Source organism: Sinohyriopsis cumingii, chromosome 6, assembly GCF_028554795.1.
Source record: "Sinohyriopsis cumingii isolate HCF-2022 chromosome 6, ASM2855479v2, whole genome shotgun sequence".
NCBI lineage: Eukaryota > Metazoa > Mollusca > Bivalvia > Unionida > Unionidae > Sinohyriopsis > Sinohyriopsis cumingii.
In genome coordinates, this window is record NC_142966.1 from 87698776 (window position 1) to 87720068 (window position 21293).

At 35.8% G+C, this 21293-nt stretch overlaps 1 protein-coding gene across 1 annotated transcript in view; it reads right to left on the reverse strand.

Moving 5' to 3' along the window:
• The window catches only part of LOC149797391 (heat shock 70 kDa protein 12A-like), a 43421-nt gene that overhangs the window by 14615 nt on the left and 7513 nt on the right, over nt 1–21293 (reverse strand). The window contains exons 2-3 of the mRNA XM_089960408.1: nt 20681–21013; nt 13429–13665 (exon numbers count right to left, since the gene is read on the reverse strand). Coding sequence (XP_089816534.1) covers nt 13429–13665; nt 20681–20983 — 540 coding nt within the window. The 5' untranslated portion in view covers nt 20984–21013. The remainder of the gene's footprint in view (nt 1–13428; nt 13666–20680; nt 21014–21293) is intronic.

Here is a 21293-nt window from a genome sequence, read left to right on the forward strand (position 1 = left end):
CTGTCTTTTCCTTACAGCGATTCCGTACATCATTCCCCTAGATATAGCCGTATCTACACCGTTATGGGTGACACCCTTGTTAACAGAGCCTGAACTCCTCCTTCTCTCTCTCTCTCACTCTCACACACACACACTCTCTCTCTCTCTCATCATGGGAAAAGACATTTCTTAACTTGTGAGTAATCCCTTCTCATAGCAAGATATGAGAAGAAGGTTATGAGACAAACCTTATCATAACAGTTGGTGCAGAATAAACAATTAGAGAAAATATCATGAATAAATGTGTCACACCGCATAGTTATGGTCTACGGAATAGATTCGCACCGAAACTCTTGAGACCATCAGACTTCACGCCGCCCAGCTATTCTACATCAACTCCAGAAGCGACAACTCCACCATATTCACAAGATAGATTCCTGATTCCCACAACTTCGCTCCTATTGGATGGATCAAGAACCATCTACACATCGCCATTGACAATCAACCCACCACTGACCACCTTGTAGACCGTTTCAACATGGTCAACAGGTACCTTGTCCACACCTAGGTCCGTACCTGTGATTCAGCTTCCATTCGACCATGGTTCAACTGACATAACGCCACAAACGCCAAGGTCAGCACCAGTGACCCGGCGCCCAATTGATGTGACCACAGCAACGTTCAAAAATTTCAGCCAGTTACAGCCAACGTTTGTGACAATTTTGCCAGTACGTGTGACTCCAAAAAGAACTTTTTTTACGGCAAAACCCACTGAATATTACACAAATATTGCCTGCTGTGTCAGAAACTAGAACATTTAGTGCTTAGCCGTCTAGTTCAGTGCATGTAACTTTAACTCCGCCAGAATATTTTTCTAGGAGTGTTAATATTTTTGGAAACAACCGTTTCTCGCAAACAGGTATGTCTTCTGCTATCAAATTAGATGGTTTTTTTTATGGGTGATCAGTCTCAGAATCTTGTGAATGGTTAGATCATTCTGTACAATAGACTAAGTTTATGAATTGTCAAAAGGTAAGGTTTTAAATTCTTTTTCTTTTCATCTTCACGGGCAGGCTAAAATCTGGCACGATACCTTACCAGATACTGCTAGAAACAATTGACACATTCTAGTCACGGCTTTTAAATCTATATTTCACAATGATGATGTCATTCTAGATCTATCAATTTTGCAAACTCAGCAAGGGTCTTCTTAATCAGTTATGGACTATATAAGTCGCCTTTTACCAATCGCAACTAACAAAACTAACCCAGGTCAAGTTTTATTAGCGGCGGCATTGAATGGATTGAAACGTTCCCTCGAAAGGATCGTAATGATAAAAAAATCCAACAAACACGGCAGATTTACGCCAAGCTGCAGTTATAGCTGAACAATTCATTGTCACTACTGATAACACTGACCTGTCTGCCCTTTACACAGTTTTAGATGAAGTAAAACAACTCAAAGATAAAGTTAAGGTTGCAAACTCGAAACAAAACAAATACATCAATTCGTACTCTCAAACACATGCACATATTAATGCCATTAAACAGCAATTTCTCCCTCAACATTCAAACTACCAACAGCGCGGTACGTATTACAGACAAAATACAACTTTTCAAGCACAGCCACCAGCATTTCCAAACAAATATATTGATCATAGCAACTCACCTACGCGCTACTAGCCACAACCACAAAGTCGTCCTCCCACTCCTTGTTTTGGATGTGGCGGACAATGTGTGTCACGTTCAGTCTGTCGCGCACGCAATGTATAGTGTCACTTTTGTCACAAGAAAGGTCTGTCCATGAAAACCCGAAAAAATAGGAATGCACATCTCACGAGAGGACACAAATTACCTTAGTCACACCTATTCAGAAAAACCTTGTTCCAGCTTTGTTAGAAACAAACCAACACATGCATTAGCAGACACAGGCGCGACTATTTCGGCCATTAATTTAATTTTCCTTCATATTGCAGGTTTAATTCACGTCAGTTTCAAAAATCACATATTACCCAAATTGTTGGAGACGCTGGTGAACATCATGGTGTTTTGGGTCTAGTTCAACTTGATTTAAAAATAGCAGGCATACTCTTCTCTCATTCGTTCTACGTTGTACCTTTTTTATATACATCATTCGATGATTTTGGGTATGGAATATTTGACTAAATAAAAAGCTGTCGTGAATCTAGATAAACAAATGCTCTCCTTGCTAGACGATACGGTAACTATACATTCAGTTCAATATCAGTCTGGTCTAGCACCCGCCACGAAATTCACGATCATTTAGCCTAACCCAGTAAGCACAATCGCAGTACGTATCAATAAGATTCCAAAAGGAACGTCTTTTTTTACTTGAACCGTCTTATAGCATGCCAAACTCTACAATTCTTCCAGCTAGAGCAATTTTGACAGTTGCCAAAAACAACTTTTTAGAAATTGTTAACCCTACTGTAATGGCTTTGCATGTATGTGCCAATACCGTATTAGTATGTGTGGACGCACTACACCCACAAACAATATTTACAATTGATTAGGACACTCTTGAAAGGAATGACACACCTAACCTCCTGAATGCACAATCTAGTCAACCACAATAACCAATTAATTTTGATTTACATTCTTCAGATTTGACAGAAAACCCCAATCAGGTACTTCACTTATTTGTGAATCAACATAGGGATGTTTTGCTGTTTATTAGACGAATTGGGTAGTACTACCGTATTTACTTATCAAAACGAAACAGGTGATTTCATGCCGATTCGTTGTCAACCTTACGGTGCGGCACCGAACATCAATACGGAAATTGATAGACAGGTAGAGGAATTATTAGAACATCAACTACTTGAACACAGTTCATCTAGTTATGCATCCCCAGCTGTATTGCTCACCAAGAAAAACTGACTATTGTTTTGCTATTGCCTATAGCAAAATTAATCAGGCGACACAACCGATGACTTTCCCTCTTCCACGATTAGAAGATGTCATTGATGCAGTTGGGCAAACTCAACTATGTATTTTCAGTACTTTAGATTTGAATTCAGTAGTTTGGCAAATTAAACTGGACTCATTGACCAAACATAAGAGCTCTTTTATAGCATCACATGGTCTTTACCAATGGATTGTAATCCGTATGGGCTCAGAAATGCACCCGCCGCTTATTGTGTTCTTTTAGGTCATGTTCTTAGGGATATACAATGGGGTATACAATGGTCAACATGTCTTGCATACATTGATTACATTATCATTTTTTCCAATTCATTTTAAGACCACCTCAAACATCTTGAATTCATCTTTGATAGTTTACGTCAATTAACTTGACACTCAAACCTTCAAAATATGTATTTTCTGCATCTGAAGTTATTTATCTTGGTCATAAATTCTCAACAAAAGGAATCATAGTAGACGAAAATAAATACAGTTACACAATTTCCTGTTCCTAAAACACAGAAAAATGTTAGGAGTTTTCTAGTTTTGTGCAATTATTACAGGAAATGTGTTCACCGTTATTCTACTATAACAACACAATTAAATAAATTGTTTAGAAAAGACAGTTATTACTTTGCACAGATAAGTGTCAAAAAGCATTTGAAATTCTTAAGACAGCTCTGATCTCAACGCCTATTTTGGCTTATCCTGATTTTAACAAACCATTTAGACTCACATATGACGCAAGCGGCACAGCTATAGAGAATATTTTGTCTCAAATAGGGACAGATGATAAGGTACATGTTATTGCTTATGGTGGAAGAGCTTTAACAAACAATAAAAAGCATTGGCCAGTTACTAAACAAGAATGTGTAGCTGTTTTGGAGGGTATCCGAACATATCATGTTTACCTGTCACATCAGAAATTTACTGTCATTACAGATCACAAAGCACTAGTGTGGCTTAAGACCGCAAAACACACTTCAGATATATTAATTTGTTGATCACTTCGTTTGCAAGCTTACGATTTCGACATCGTATAAAGACCAGGACATAAAAACACAAATGCTGGTACACTATCATGTCGACACTACGAACAAACTGATAACACCCACAGTGAATTGAAGATATCTCCAGGTTACATATACACACAGACTACTCAATCACAGCTAACCGTTCAGTCTATAGAAAAAGAATTAACAGAAATTACATTATACTACACTGACGAAGATATCCAAATCCTATCTGCAGTGCACACTAATTACAGCACATTCAGTGATTGTTCTTCAGAACTACCATATATCGCCCAATATTAGCGCGAGTGCCTTAATTTCAAGGACATGTATGTTTACTTAGAGCAAGGAATATTACCAGACAATACTCGTCGCGCAAAAGCTATTCCGTATGAAGCAAGTCAGTATAAACTTATCAGTGGTGTCTTACATAATTTTTTCCAGCCTCGTGCAAAACGCAAAATTTCCTCAGATCATCTCATAAAGCAAGTTGCTCTACCAAAAAATTGGAAACACGATATCCTTCTGTCTTATCACAATTCAAAAGCAGGTGGTTGTCATTTAGGCTTCCAAAGGACATATCTAGCTATCAAACAAAACTAATTTTGTCCTAAAGTGTATCAAAATGTGTATGAATACACTACATCATGCTTTCAACGTCAACTCATTAAACGGGACACAAATGCTCGAAAGGCTTCATTGCACCCATTGCCTTCGGAAGATGTATTTTCTCAGTGGCACAAGGAGATTTTGTGCATGCCAAAAAGTAAGGAAGGTTACCAGTATATCTTATTGGTGACATACAGTTTGTTACATTGGTGTGAATCATTTCCCTTGAGTTCTCAGACAGCAACGGAAATCGCCAGTGTTTTGTACAACGAAATCTTCACACATTGTGGTGCACCGCGAACACTTGTCAGTGATCGAGGACGAAATTTTATGTCTCAAATTGTCCTCGCACTTGAACTATTTCAAGTAACACGTCACCATATCAGTTCATATCACCCTCAAACCAACTTTGCGTGTGAGCGTTTGAATAGCACAAATAGGCAATCGTTAAGGGCCTACTTTAGTAAACACCAAGATGATTCGCCGTCACTACTGTCCAGCATAATGATGGCATTCCGAATGAGCCCAGCAGTTAACTCAACTAGTTATTCGCCTTATTACATAGTCTTTGGAAAAGGAATGACTTTACCTTTAGATGTGTCTCTTACACCTCGAGAGACTGTCAAGAAACAGAAACAACAATACATAGTTCAGTTAATTCGAAAAAAATCAAGAACTAGCTAAAGCAAACACCCGCGAAGCGCAAAACAAAATCAAACAAAAGTTAGATCAGAAAGCAAAGGAACCGTCCTTTTGCGTTGGAGATTATGTTCACCTACAAATCTCTCATATACCCGTAAGGTTAACAAAAAAGCTTTAGCCCCTCCCCCCGATTGTAGGGTCCATATTACATTACTCAATTAGGTCCGAATAACACCTACAGATGACGCAGTTGTTCCTGCAATAAAGAAATGAAATCACTTGTACACGCCAACAGGTTTAAGCATTATAATGATCCGTTTTCTTTAAGGTATGGGTGGAATGTGGCTTTGGGTCGTAGTGCTGCTTTTTCTGACTCAGTATACAGAGTTTGCAGTGGATGAGCAAAGATTGAACTATGGAGTTATCTTCCAGTCTCTCCCACCAGTATATTGTTCAGCCTACAAGTGGATCCACACTTTTCAAACACAGCTTCCAGAGAACATTTCGGTTAAACCTATAGAATATTGTGTTAAAGGTGTAAAATGTAGCTACGAAAATTGACTTCTCAGCAAATAAATGCAATACTTCATACAATGAATGCACAGTTTAATACAATAATCTCATTAATTAATGAGTTAATACCAGAAGGTGCTTTTCAACTTTCAAATGTGTCAAAAAGAGCAATTTTGCCTTTCATTTGTGAAACAGGTAAACACCTATTTGGGTTGGCCACAACGGGAGACGTTGCCACATTAGCCTGTCACATAAATATGCTGAAAAATAAACTTCTAGGTGCTCTTGTTCGACATGGAGTTATTTTTCCTCCTATATCTCACAAGTCGATAATCGATTTAATAATATGTTAACGGCTGTTGGTCGAAACTCGAGAACGCTTCTCCTATTAGAGAAAGAGATGACTGAAAACGAGGAAATACACGTCAACAATATCATAAATCAGAAGTCATTGCCGCTCAAATGCTGGAATCTCAGCGGCAGGCAAGTTACCTGCTATATTGATTCCACCTTATATTTTAGGGGAATCGATGAATAAAATCGAGACCATTATATATACCGATTATCCGGGTTATTCAATAACGCCGAAAGATCCACATTACTATTATCAGTTTGGGTCATTTATAGCGACGCGTAAAGATCGCGGCCTGTATATTGCGTTACAGATCCCAATTTCGTTTCAACAGCGGCCATCCGAGACGTATCGAATTCAATCATTTCCGGTCCCAATTAACGCATCATCAACACACGCTACACAATTACTTGATTTACCCATATAATATTTGCATCTGATGACCATCAATTTTACACAACACTAGCGTTCTCAATCTTAAATCAATGTACCGGTAAGGACATTTTACACTGTAATATCCGTCCTACACTTAAACCCTTGTCTCAGCCTGAATGTATCAATAGTCTCTTTCTGGATGATAAGGATAATACCCATCAGACTTTTAGCTTTCGTTTTATGACAATCCGCGTCTTACCACATATTCCCGATATCTCCTCCAATCAAATATTAGTTTACCTCATGGACGGAATAATACTTGAATGTCAAAATCGACGTCGCGTTATTAAATGTTGTCGTTTTGTTACAACAATTTTTTAATTCTGCACATTTAGCAGCCATTTTGGCTAACACCTCTTTTGACAATCCCTTGACTATTTCTTCCTGAGTTCAAACTATATGAGCATCAAATATCACACTTTTTCGCGACAGATGAGAAGATTGATTTAAGTCTTAAGAAGATAGCTGCACGTGCTAAAAGCGATCAAAAATTCTTTTCGTCTTTAGCAGAAACAATGTTGAGTGGTGAAATAGCGATTGACAGCGGATCTTGGTTTGGGTCCCTACATATTATGACTATAATTAGTTTTCCTTCTCTATTCTTAACACATTGGCAATTGTTTCATTCATATGGCATTTTAGAGTATTGTCGACTGCACGGTTACTTGCACAAGCGACAAAAGTCCAATCTACAGTTCACTTCCAGTACACCGCTGCGCCTACGACTTCTCCCCCTGATTGGTTTACTACTGTTTCGGATGTACTCACTTGGGATCATTTGATCTTTTCAGTTTCAATCATGACGTTTACAATTGCTCTTGTCCAAGTCTAAAAATGGATTTCATAGTCCAATGCGCAAACTAAACTTCGTCTTGGAATTCCTACGGGAGTTCATTGTGTAATGGTTGATATTCTTCAGCTTAGTCTATGTCCTTCATATTGGAACATTACTGGACCATCGATGATTGATAACCTTCATGTCACTGGATATTTTCGACCACGATTACATATCAGATGGACATATTTTAAGCTCACCAAAGTAAACAGTAACCATGCCAACATCGTTTAGTATAGCTCTGAATCTGCATATAAACTTCGTTCAATTTTTAGCCAACTCTTCTGTGCTTACGTTATTTTGGACACACCATGACTTCTCTATAAGAAAATAATTAGGCCACAAATTATATATGTTGTGTTTTTGTCGAAACTAGCACTGTAACACTGGACATATCACCGAATGGATTGTGCGGCGGGAGACAGTTACTGATTCGTTTTCTAAAGCAATACATGTTTGACAAGGATCGGCTAAGGCAATGGGTGAAGGATAGAAGAGTCTATCACATTCATTTTCGGTACGAACAAGAATATTATTCTGCGTTCCACTGTACTCGAAAAAATGGTTAACCTTTCACCGGTGTTACAGACGATTCAGAATCAGATGTTGGGCGGATCTTTTGTCCGAATGGATAAATTTGACACCACTATAGCTAGGTACTTATATTTATCGATTGACAAGGGCACTACATTATATAATAATCAAAATTCCTTATTTCACTTTGTCAATATCGCAGCTTACCTCTTATTCACTGAGGAAACATTAGCACAATTTTTCACGGGTATTGTGCCCTCTTCTGCTATGATTCCGAGCTTTCTAGGTTTTTTCCATCAACTTCTAACCCATGCTTACACTGGACTGGCCGAATTATAAATTCGTTCCGCTAAATTACCTCTTTCATTGTTACAAAACCCACAAATTGCTTATCACAAATTCAAAAAGTTATGCCTAGATGCCCATAATGTCGAAGAATATTTGGCTAAACGAGTGAGACCTCGTTGTGTGTATCCTCGATGAACTTAGCACCGCATAGAACGTTGTCGACCAAGTCCTAACACATATACACCCCAACTTGTTTATCCGGGTAGAATACATCTCTTTCCTCAACTGTCTGCGTTCCCCTCATATTTAGCACTTAAGGAAATTCAAATGACTCCTGCACAAAACAAATACACAGTAAGTTAATAAACTGTCATGTCTTTCGGTTATGAAACTACCACAAAAGCAAATTACCCTTGATCCATAGGATGTCTACGTTGGTAACCGTCTAGAATCCTCTTGTTATGGCGATAATCGTCTAACAAGGCTAGTCGTAAAACTAGATATCGTAGAATTTTACTGAAATATTTTAAAACATTTTTTTGGGGTCATTGTATTCTTTCAATTTTTATTTAGTGTCGTGCCATGTTCTTTCCTTGCAATTTTGAATTTTATTGAATTTCGAGAAGTGTTCTTTTTATTCTGTTTTTTGGAATTTTACTAAATATTGTGCAAGGTCCTTTCTATTAAGTTTCTTTTGCATTTTCTGAGATTTTTGTAGTTTTTCTCATTGTATTCTTGAACTTCAGCAAATGTCTGGCAATGTTTTTTGCATTGTATATTTTGAATTTTACCAAGTGTTTCAAAAATGTTATCATCATTGTGTTTGAGATCTTTCACCTTTTACCTTCCTTTATGAATGTAACTTTTTTCCTCTATCGAACCTCGAGGACTCGGCTCAAATGACCCAAAGAGTATTATTAGGCCATACTTTTTTAGTAAAAGTATTAAGATCGACATTTTCTCTAAATTGTATTGAAAGTAATTCTTTATTAAATTATATTGAAAGTCATTTTTCACTAAAATATACTGAGATTAATTTATCCATTTGTGTAATACAACTGTATGATATTTTATAAAGTACGCGCTTTATGGGCAGGTGCAGAAATCCATAAAATACATTTCACTTGTATCTAGAGGTCAGCAATTTAGATTTGGTGCGAAGCTGCTGAACATGCAAATTATTAAATCAATAAGAGATGAGCTGAGCGGGATGATTCACGGTTTCCTTGGGTAAGGTCCAGAGCCTTGTTCTGACCCGAAATGTACGGAAAAATCTGTGTAAAAATAGAGAGCAGACTTACGCAGAATTAGTTTGTTCCTCGAGTCAGAACAGCTATGTCTTTTCCTTACAGCAATTCCGTACCTCATTCTCCAAGATGTAGCCGTATCTACATCGTTATGCGTGACACCCTTGTTAAGAGAGCCTGAACTCCTTCTCTCTCTCTTACCATGGGCAAATACATTTCTTAATTTGTAATCCCTTCTCATAGCAAGAAACGAGAAGAAGGCCATGATACAACCCTTATTATAACAGTATTACGTAAGCTAAAATCCTATATTATCGTCTTTTCATGGATTTTCGCCCTTATCTTGATACGATGGTATACAGAGAGAGAGAGACAGAGAGACAGAGAGAGAGACAGACAGACAGACAGAGGCGGCCTTTGGATATTTTCATATTAATTAATAATAATATATTTTGGAACCTGATAATAGGTTTAAGAAACAACAACATCAACAAAGCCTTAAATGCATTACATATGTGTGCCCCGTAACCAATACATTTAACTTACTGTATCGACCAGCAATTGCAACTTTGTATCATTGATTATATAAACACTTTAGATAGGTCCCAAGGTAAGTGCAAACATAATGTTATGAAGAACGATATTTTAGGTCACTTGGTGCAATTTCAGTTTCAAGGTCATTTATCCAGCCCAGTTTCTTTTTCTCTCTCACTCCAGATTTATACATGTTTTGTCCTTTGTGCATGAGAGGGGAATGGAAAACGGAAAAAGAAGGGATTGAGATTAAACTGTGTTAAATTCATTTAGAAAATGCGGATTAAGTTTACCTTTTTCGTCATTTTCATAACTCACTAATGATTAATGAGTGGAAATTCATCATTGATTTATAGGAATAGACCCAACAGCACACAGTTCCAAGTATGTTTATGTATGCGTTTTATTATGCCATGGGCGGATCACAATTTGATATATTAATAGTATGGGTATATCAAATTGCTTTATACCGATACTTTAAAAGCCATGTTATTTTAATGTATTTGGTATATATATGCAATGAACTGACAACGAACAGTGCGAAACAAGTATCTACCTAGCATGAGCGCTATCAACTCTTTAATGAGTCTTTTTCAAAGGCAAATACAAAACATAGACAAGACAAACTAACAAAACAGAAAGACGGTTATGTTTGCGAAACTTTACATGGCTGTTTCTACATGAATTAAACCTTTTAACTTTATTATGTTTTAACTACTGTATCAGCAGTAACAGCAACAAGCTGAAATAAACTAGTTGAAACATAATAAAGTTAGAAAGGTTTAATTCCTGTAGAAACAGACATGTAAAGTCTATGCTCTCTCTCTCTCTCTCTCTCTCTCTATATATATATATATATATACATACATACATACATACATACATACATACATACATGTCTGAGAAGAAGGGGTACTAAATATTGCTAAAACATGTCGTCTTTTCCTTTACTTTCACTGCTTCAGGGTTATACATAAAAATATCTAAATTTGTTCGATAGAGAACGTGCAGGGCAATATCCCAGACATTTTTAGTTACATATGCAGCCTCATGAGCACCGGAAATATCATAGGAGGGTCTGGTTGGCTCAACCATGCACTCGAGTGACTCTGAGAGATCTAAGAGATCTTTATAACCTTTCACCTAACATTCGTAGGTTTAAGATCTTACAGATTCACGCGATTGGTCTGTTTGATGGTCGGATGAAGGTCTATTCAAGCGATTGGTCTGTTTGATGGTCGGATGAAGGTCTATTCAAGCGATTGGTCTGTTTGATGGTCGGATGAAGGTCTACTCAAGCGATTGGTCTGTTTGATGGTCGGATGAAGGTCTATTCAAGCGATTGGTCTGTTTGATGGTCGGACGAAGGTCTATTCAAGCGATTGGTCTGTTTGATGGTCGGATGAAGGTCTATTCAAGCGACTGCAATGCTCCAACAGACGCTTGCCAGAAAGTCTTGCAAAGTAGCCGATTGGTTGACATGATAGCCTCTGTTCATAATACAGTGTTATTTCATAAATACCAGAATCATATATTTTTATGTTCTTGACAGACATGCATATTTTTACTTCTTCACAAACATATTCACAAATTACCTGTCTTTGCACAAATATATTCACAAATTACCTGTCTTTGCACAAATATATTCACAAATTACCTGTCTTTGCACAAATATATTCACAAATTACCTGTCTTTGCACCAATACATTTTACAGAATCTGAAGTACATTATAAATATGTTAGGTATTACTGCACAAATAGTGGTGATAGGCTTTATGATATAGATAATATGTATTCGGACAGAAAATAAAACAGACAAAAGAAATAAGCGCCGCCTTTCAGTAATAGTATATTTTACAGAACTTTGTAAGCCCTCGCTCAACCTGGATCTCTAAGGACCGTGCATAGCCCTGTGGGGAGACAAATAATGTAACCTCGCGATTGGGAGTTCCTTGCCTTAGTACAGTCAAGGACATATACTATTTTTCTCACCCAATGTTTGCCAACTAAATTAAAATAACCCTGCACCTTTACAATTAGGTTAGCAGATTGAAAGCGCAGTATTCGTTAGGCATTATGAAAATCTGAATAATTATCTAAATGGAATCTAGCTATATTTGTCGATAAATCAACCATCCAAATATGTTTTGATACTGACGACGGATGATATGTGGGTATGATGTCATCTGTTAATTCAATTGTGCAATTTTTCTGCATGCAGATCTTTCCGGAAAGAAACCTACATCTGCTTTAGACACATACTCGTAATTGGTAACATCCATATTCAGCCCGAAATTCAAAATATCCACAGGGCAGAGGATATTGCTATTCCACGTTGATTTACAAGTCTTCAAACATAGGATTTACTCCGGAAATATAATGTAAATGTCACCAAAAGAACCCTTCCGCTGACGGAATCTCCACAGCCGCGAGAAATACCGGTAAGTGTATAAAATGTGCACTGATGTGTGCAGCCAAGACTGGCTGCCGTTTTTGGAATGTTTTAATGAGTATGCGATATCAGCCCCGTAACCACCAATCAACATCATAATAGGTGAGGGTGACTTACCGTGCTTTATATGCCGCTTTTAGAAAATATACTGAGCTATGTTCACCCACTGCTGGACGGACAAAAAGCCAGAGGTGTGAAATCAAATTATTCGAGTTCTCTGGACAGGTTACGTACAGCCCAGATTCTCTCAATATCGTCAATAAGCTGTTCACTTTATAGAAAACACATTTCTGTTTTATTTCCAGCTTTGCAGCAGCACTTGAAAGAGTTTGCTTTGTGTGACCAGTTATGTGTATTGCCTCTGTGTCTGGAGCTCTATCAAATAGCTCGTGTGTGTGTGTGTGTGTGTGTGTGTGTGTGTGTGTGTGTGTGTGAAAATGTTGTATATGGTGTTATCGACATTGGAAAGACCTTAAGTTGCTTTATGAGTAAATTTCTTACTGTTATATAAAAGTTGTCGTTGTTGTTGGATTTTATAACAATTCCATCAGGATAATCCGAAGACATTAAGTGTTTCTTTATAAAAGTATTATAAAAGTAGTTCCTACCGCGTGGACACCATGACTGAGACAACAGGTCTGAGATAACCATGATGAGATGGGAAAAGTAAGAGTAGCAAAACAGGTAGACTTCTCTTTCGCATGGGTGAGAAATAGATTATCTTATAGTCTAACTTCCACACGGAGAATATAAAGTGGCTATTCAGTACCGTAAGAAAATAAAAAACAAGTTGGATTAGTTTGTGACATTGTTGTATTCTCTCCATTTATGCATTTAAGTAAATTCTGCTCCATACTTCAGCATTGGATGAGGGTGAGCACGAAATTCACACGAATTACGTTAGCCTATAGCTTTTTTCATTTATTTTTCATCAGCATGTAATGGTTATAAAAGAAGAAGAGGGGATTTACATCTCAAATGGAAATGATAATTTATGCCTACAATAAATATATTTTGTTTGGTTCATTTGCTGTATGAATATCAGAAGATTCGATATAGATTATGCTTACCATCTTTGCGGCGGTGATAACCATGTCCTTGGATACAGTAATCCATTTCGTAGGCACTGTCAAGATGTACTCGACCCGGAAGTTGGCTGCGATGGATTCCGACGAGGCGGACTTTACAGCTACATCAATCGTATGAAGCAGATGTTGCCTCAGATATTTGTAAACTATCGTCAATATAGTGCTAAAAGACATGGACTTTCCAGCCTCTTCTTCCACCATGGTATCTTTACGTAGGTACTATATAAAAAAAGAACAAATGACTCAAATATGTCCCTATGGGTTGCTCGTATCCTTGACGGTACAAGTCATTTGAAGGGTATATATGAAAAATACATCTTTAAATATTATTGTACGTTTTTCCCCCTGACAAACGTGATCAAGCGATTGCGTGATGGATTGAGATTGACCTAAGATAAATATATTCTTTCAATCAAACGACTTGATTTGGCGATAGGTCTTTCTATTGGAGAAAATTTGTTTAAAGATCAAGTTTGTATACTGACTTGTTGTAATGGAAAGTGCAAATATGATATTTACATAGCAACCGATTGTTCTATTACTTGGAGGCAACTTATCTAAATACAGTGTGAATAATCTAACGGGTGTTATCTGATCCTCCGATGAACGTCCTTGTAGATTCATTTAGCAATGGTCAGCACCCAGTTTAAGGTGTTTTAAAACAATCTGGTTCTACACAATTATCAACTTACACGATAACTTTTATACTTCACCCAAAAATTAAAAGCTTGCAAATAATAATATTTAAGTTTAGAATGCAGAGACAAGGTTTTAAGTGTAATGCAAAACTGCATTAATTACACATATTATTCTGTACTATAGCAGTGGCTGAGTGGTATAAAGCGCTCTCCTTCACGGATCACTGCCATCTCACCTCTGTCTGCGTAGGTTCGAGTCTCGGGCTCGGCCAGTGTGGATATGTGAGAAAGCTTGCCGGCAGATTCTCGTGGGTCGGTGGTTATTTCTCGGGTTTTCCCGGGTTCTTCCTCCACCATTAATACTGGCCGCCATGCATAGCCTATCGATTGCTGAAAAATGGCGTTAAACCCTATAACAACAACAACTATATCAGATGAGAATGATATCAAGGGTAACATGGAACTGATTAATAAAGAAACGTTAGTGTCTAGGGCATATCGTATTTTACGCAAGCAATCATTTCGACCATGAAATTGCACTCTATATATATATATATATATATATATATATATATATATATATATATATATATATATATATATATATATATATATATATATATATATATATATATATATGCGTAATTTACAACGTAGATATTTAACTGGCATAAAATTCAGCATTTGTCCTATGTATAATGTGTAAACAGAACCTGTTGTTACACGTTCATGCTACGGGACACCGAATAAACACAGGGCATTGCTAAATTTGAAGAAACCGATTGGGAAATTTAAAAAAAATCCCTACAGCTACGTAATACGACTAAATAATCAAGAAAGACTATGTACAGTAAGTACATCAAAGGATCAATAATACTCTATGTTGCTAGTATTCGCTTTTATTGAGAGTTGCTCTATGATATGATAGATCTTGTTTGTCTATTGTTTTTTAATTATAATGTCATGCAACAAGTTTTAAAATGCCTAACATTATCCTAAGAAGGCGAAAGCTACCTTATTAATTATGAAATCAAATTTACCAATTTTTCGTTTATAACATTCAATCGGATTGGCAAATAAGATTAACAAAAGTTATTGTCGTATAACTAAAAATCAGATTCACAGATAAAATTATATCATAATAAGATATCGGATGGACAAATAAGATTATACAAAATTGTCCTTGTATAACAAAAAATCGGATTTATAAATAAAATTTAAAGTTTTTTTTAATGATGTTGAATGTGACAACAATGTGTGGTATGGATGGGGTTATTTGAATTGGTTATGGAACAAATGTCTACTTAAGACAAATAGTCGGAAGGTGTCTGTGTCTATCATTGTGTCTGTACATGGCATCAGATCTTGGATATTCCAGTTTTGCCTTTTCTGTATCCATTTTCTGTTTAGTTGTTATACTGTATGCGAAAGACATCTTGTATATGTACGTCATTTTGAAACTGCGTACCTCTGTTTTACATCTAACACAAACTGGCTTTGGCCACATGTTTAATGGTCAGAATGCAGATTTACTGATTTTATGAAATATAATGTTGATGTGTTTTTACAAACATTAATAATGAAATGGGATACTGTAATGAACAAAGCAATTGTTGTATGTTGAAAACAAAAGTTACAAATTCTTATTGAGATATCAATGTGAACTACATAATGAAAACTGGAATGAAAGAACTCGGCAAATTATTTCATGTGGAATTTGATCGTGTAATAACATATGTAAACTGACAATGAAAACACGAAATAACTATGCCAGAATCAAACAATTAAACATCAAAATCACTGAGTAGCTTTGTTCCATTTTTATTCGTGAATCGACAAATATTTGATAGCTGTCGCAAAATGGCTTCAGAACGCTAATAAATCGATAACAGCATCAAACGTTTGGAGAAATACAATATTATAGTCTGACAGGGCGCACGAGCAACATATAACTATTTTTGTATCCGTCACAGAAACATAGACTTTAAAACTGAAAGTCCCATTTCACTCGGTCCCTCGATTCATAAAAAATTTAGTTCTTCATACTATCTCATGTTCGTTAAGCTTTCTAGTAAAATGTTCATGCTAAGTATGTAGTCCAGTAAAACGTTCATGTTTATTATGCAGTCCAGTAAAATGTTCATGTTTAGTATGCAGTCCAGTAAAACGTTCATGTTTATTATGCAGTCCAGTAAAATGTTCATACTAAGTATGCAGTCCAGTAAAACGTTCATGTTTATTATGCAGTCCAGTAAAATGTTCATGTTTAGTATGCAGTCCAGTAAAATGTTCATATTTAGTATGAAATCCAGTAAAATGTTCATACTAAGTATGCAGTCCAGTAAAACGTTCATGTTTAATATGCAGTTCGGTAAAACGTTCATGTTTAGTATGCAGTCCAGTAAAACGTTCATGTTTAGTATGCAGTCCAGTAAAACGTTCATGTTTAGTATGCAGTCCAGTAAAACGTTCATGTTTAGTATGCAGTCCAGTAAAACGTTCATGTTTAGTATGCAGTCCAGTAAAACGTTCATGTTTATTATGCAGTCCAGTAAAATGTTCATGTTTAGTATGCAGTCCAGTAAAACGTTCATACTAAGTATGCAGTCCAGTAAAACGTTCATGTTTATTATGCAGTCCAGTAAAATGTTCATGTTTAGTATGCAGTCCAGTAAAATGTTCATGTTTAGTATGCAGTCCAGTAAAACGTTCATACTAAGTACGCAGTCCAGTAAAACGTTCATGTTTAATATGCAGTCCAGTAAAATGTTCATGTTTAGTATGCAGTCCAGTAAAAGGTTCATACTAAGTACGCAGTCCAGTAAAACGTTTTGTTTATTATGCAGTTCAGTAAAATGTTCATACTAAGTACGCAGTCCAGTAAAACGTTCATGTTTATTATGCAGTCCCGTAAAATGTTCATGTTTAATATGCAGTCCAGTAAAATGTTCATGTTTAGTATGCTGTCCAGTAAAAGGTTCATACCAAGTATGCAGTCCAGTAAAACGTTCATGTTTAATACGCAGTCCAGTAAAACGTTCATGTTTATAATGCAGTCCAGTAAAATGTTCATGTTTATTATGCAGTCCAGTAAAAGGTTCATACCAAGTATGCAGTCCAGTAAAACGTTCACGTTTAATATGCAGTCCAGTAAAACGTTCATGCTTATTATGCAGCCCAGTAAAATGTTCATGTTTAGTATGAAGTCCATTAACAGGTTCATGCTAAGTATGCAGCCAAGTAAAATGTTTATGTTTATTATGCAGTCAAGTAAAAGGTTCATACTAAGTATGCAGTCCAGTAAAACGTTCATGTTTATTATGCAGTCCAATAATATGTTCATGTTTAGTATGCAGTCCAGTAAAACGTTCATGTTTATTATGCAGTCCAGTAAAATGTTCATGTTTAGTATGCAGTCCAGTAAAATGTTCATGTTTAGTATGAAATCCAGTAAAATGTTCATGCTAAGTATGCAGTCCAGTAAAACGTTCATGTTTAATATGCAGTTCGGTAAAACGTTCATGTTTATTATGCAGTCCAGTAAAACGTTCATGTTTATTATCCAGTCCGGTAAAACGTTCATGTTTATTATGCAGTCGAGTAAAATGTTCATGTTTAGTATGCAGTCCAATTAAAGGTTCATACTAAGTATGCAGTCCAGTAAAATGTTTTTGCTAGTATGTATTGCAATCAGATGTTCATGTTTATTATGCAGTCCAGGAAAATGGTCATACTCAATATCCAATGCAATAAAATATGCAAATTTATTATGCAGTTCAGGAAAATGGTCGTACTCAATATCCAATGCAATAAAATATGCAAATTTATTACGCAGTTCAGGAAAATGGTCATACTCAATATCCAATGCAATAAAATATGCAAATTTATTATGCAGTTCAGGAAAATGGTCATACTCAACATCCAATGCAATAAAATATGCAAATTTATTATGCAGTTCAGGAAAATGGTCATACTTAATATCCAATGCAATAACATATGCAAATTTATTATGCAGTCCAGGAAAATGGTCATACTCAATATCCAATGCAATAAAATATGCAAATTTATTATGCAGTTCAGGAAAATGGTCGTACTCAATATCCAATGCAATAAAATATGCAAATTTATTACGCAGTTCAGGAAAATGGTCATACTCAATATCCAATGCAATAAAATATGCAAATTTATTATGCAGTTCAGGAAAATGCTCATACTCAATATCCAATGCAATAAAATATGCAAATTTATTATGCAGTTCAGGAAAATGGTCATGCTCAATATCCAATGCAATAAAATATGCAAATTTATTATGCAGTTCAGGAAAATGGTCATACTCAATATCCAATGCAATAAAATATGCAAATTTATTATGCAGTTCAGGAAAATGGTCATACTTAATATCCAATGCAATAACATATGCAAATTTATTATGCAGTCCAGGAAAATGGTCATACTCAATATCCAATGCAATAAAATATGCAAATTTATTATGCAGTTCAGGAAAATGGTCGTACTCAATATCCAATGCAATAAAATATGCAAATTTATTACGCAGTTCAGGAAAATGGTCATACTCAATATCCAATGCAATAAAATATGCAAATTTATTATGCAGTTCAGGAAAATGCTCATACTCAATATCCAATGCAATAAAATATGCAAATTTATTATGCAGTTCAGGAAAATGGTCATGCTCAATATCCAATGCAATAAAATATGCAAATTTATTATGCAGTTCAGGAAAATGGTCATACTCAATATCCAATGCAATAAAATATGCAAATTTATTATGCAGTTCAGGAAAATGGTCATACTTAATATCCAATGCAATAACATATGCAAATTTATTATGCAGTCCAGGAAAATGGTCATACTCAATATCCAATGCAATAAAATATGCAAATTTATTATGCAGTTCAGTAAAATTCTCATGCTAAGTATGCATTCCAGTAAAATGGTCATTGTAAGTATGCAGTCCAGTAAAATGGTCATTGTATGCATGCAGTCCAGTAAAATGGTCATTGTAAGTATGCAGTCCAGTAAAATGGTCATTGTATGCATGCAGTCCAGTAAAAAAGGTCATTGTAAGTATGCAGTCCAGTAAAATGGTCATTTGAAGTATGAGTTTCAGGAAAACGTTCTTGCTTAGTATGCATTGTAGTAAATGTTTATGAATGTGGAGTCCAGGAAAGTGTTAATGTTTATTATGCATTACAGTACTAGGTAGAATTTTTAAAATGTATTATTTTAATGTACGTCATCAATACTTCTGATGAAACAATTCTAATATTGTCAGGAATATCAGAAGCAAAGGTAATGTAAAAACTCAATCTGAGAGGAACAAAACAATGTAAAAATGTGAAAGTCTGTTCAACCGAGGTCAATTAGGTTGAAAAGTGGAGAGTTTCGAGAGAAGGGTTTGACATACTTGAGGAGCCTTTTGGAAACGGTTTAAGTCTCAGAACGTCACGCAATAAAGTCACGTCGTGCGTGACAACTAAAATACACCTCAATTATTCGTAATTGTTTCCTGAGTCTTGTCACACACATCAATTATGAGCTTCCTAGTCAATGGATTTCTCATACATTTGACTGATAGATTTTATGTTTTCGCTTACATATGATTCGTGCTAGAAGGACTCTGGGCTCTTAGTGATTTTTCATACATTTGACTAATAGATTCTATGTTTTCGCTTACATGTGCTTCGTGCTAGAAGGACTCTGGGCTCTTAGTTTTCCTATTCTTGACCTTAATATTATCCTAAATCTTCACACCGTATGAAAAGTCAATCATGTGGAGCTGTAGTGTACATTCATATGCAATGACATAACTACGTCACTAAGTTTACTTCGAGTAAACAAAAGTTATTTGTACAATCGAAGTTATTTAAATAAAGTTTCAAGTTCCCTGCTGGCATAGTGTCTATAAATACAGAATTTTGTATGTTCGTTTCTAATACAATATGAATGTATTATAAGCTCGCAATATTGGTATTTATGTACTTTTGCAAAACAAATTAATAATTCATCGAAATAAATGTAAGAGAGTTCAGAATCTCAGACAAGACTTTTACATAACGGCGTGTAATTGGAACACACCTGCTCGTGCGCTACTTCTATTACTTGTGATTATGACCCGTTCTCACAAAGTCTCTTAGTGTAAGTACGAATTTCAAATCGATGGTCAGTATAATGAAATTGTGTGTAATAAAAGACCTTTGATAATGTATGAACGAAAATGCAAATGGACTTCGTTGTCGCGTAACGTAAAGGTGTTGAGTGTTTTCGCTAGAACCACAGACTTAATCCCGTTAGTCAATGGTAAACTGAGGAAAAACTATTTATCCCAACAATGTGGGATGGTGAAACTTGCTACAGATAAAATAATCCTCTATAAATATGTATATCCTCATAGGCTTTACTAGAACTGCATAATGCTACGATGACAATTTTCAAAAAAATTCAAGACACTACGCAATTTTAGAAATGCATAATGTTGATCACCACTTGGTGAATTGATGAAACGTGTGCTGCTAGAAATATGGGTATAGGGAAACATGAGTGGGTTTTTTCATATAAAATAAATTGAATAGTACCTTATTTTTCAACTCCTTTTTAAAGTGTCTGAAGAAATACCACGTATCGTGTGCCTTGGCTTCCATTAGTTGAGCATACTTCCGTTCAGCCTCATATCCAAATGAGTGTAATCTCCGATCCGCCGTGAGAAGAAGATGAGATGGCGTTTTGTACGTATGAAGGTTTCCGTGACCAGATATCCACTCATCATTGAGATGAATCTGCAGCAAATTTTCCATGTATTCCGTTCTTGTAGAGTAAGCATAACCAGAATACGTACTACCTACATCAAATGACGCAACGATATCCATGATGTCTTGCATGATGATGTTTTTTTAAAAATTATATTCAAGCTGAAAATATAACAACAATTTTGTATTCATCGTCATTTCTTTTTCATGTTCTAATATTGCTATGCAATAAGTTGGGGTGTTTTTTCTTCATTTTTGTCAATTTTTATTTGATTAATTTCCAAGCAATATCCTGCACCGATAAAAAAAAAACAACAAGCCAAATATTCTTCAAATTCCTTTAGCGAGACATATTTACATAACATTAAAAGCGCGCACAGCAGGATCATTTGATGTATGGATAGTGCTTATGTAACTCTAATGATATTTATTAAAGCGTGGC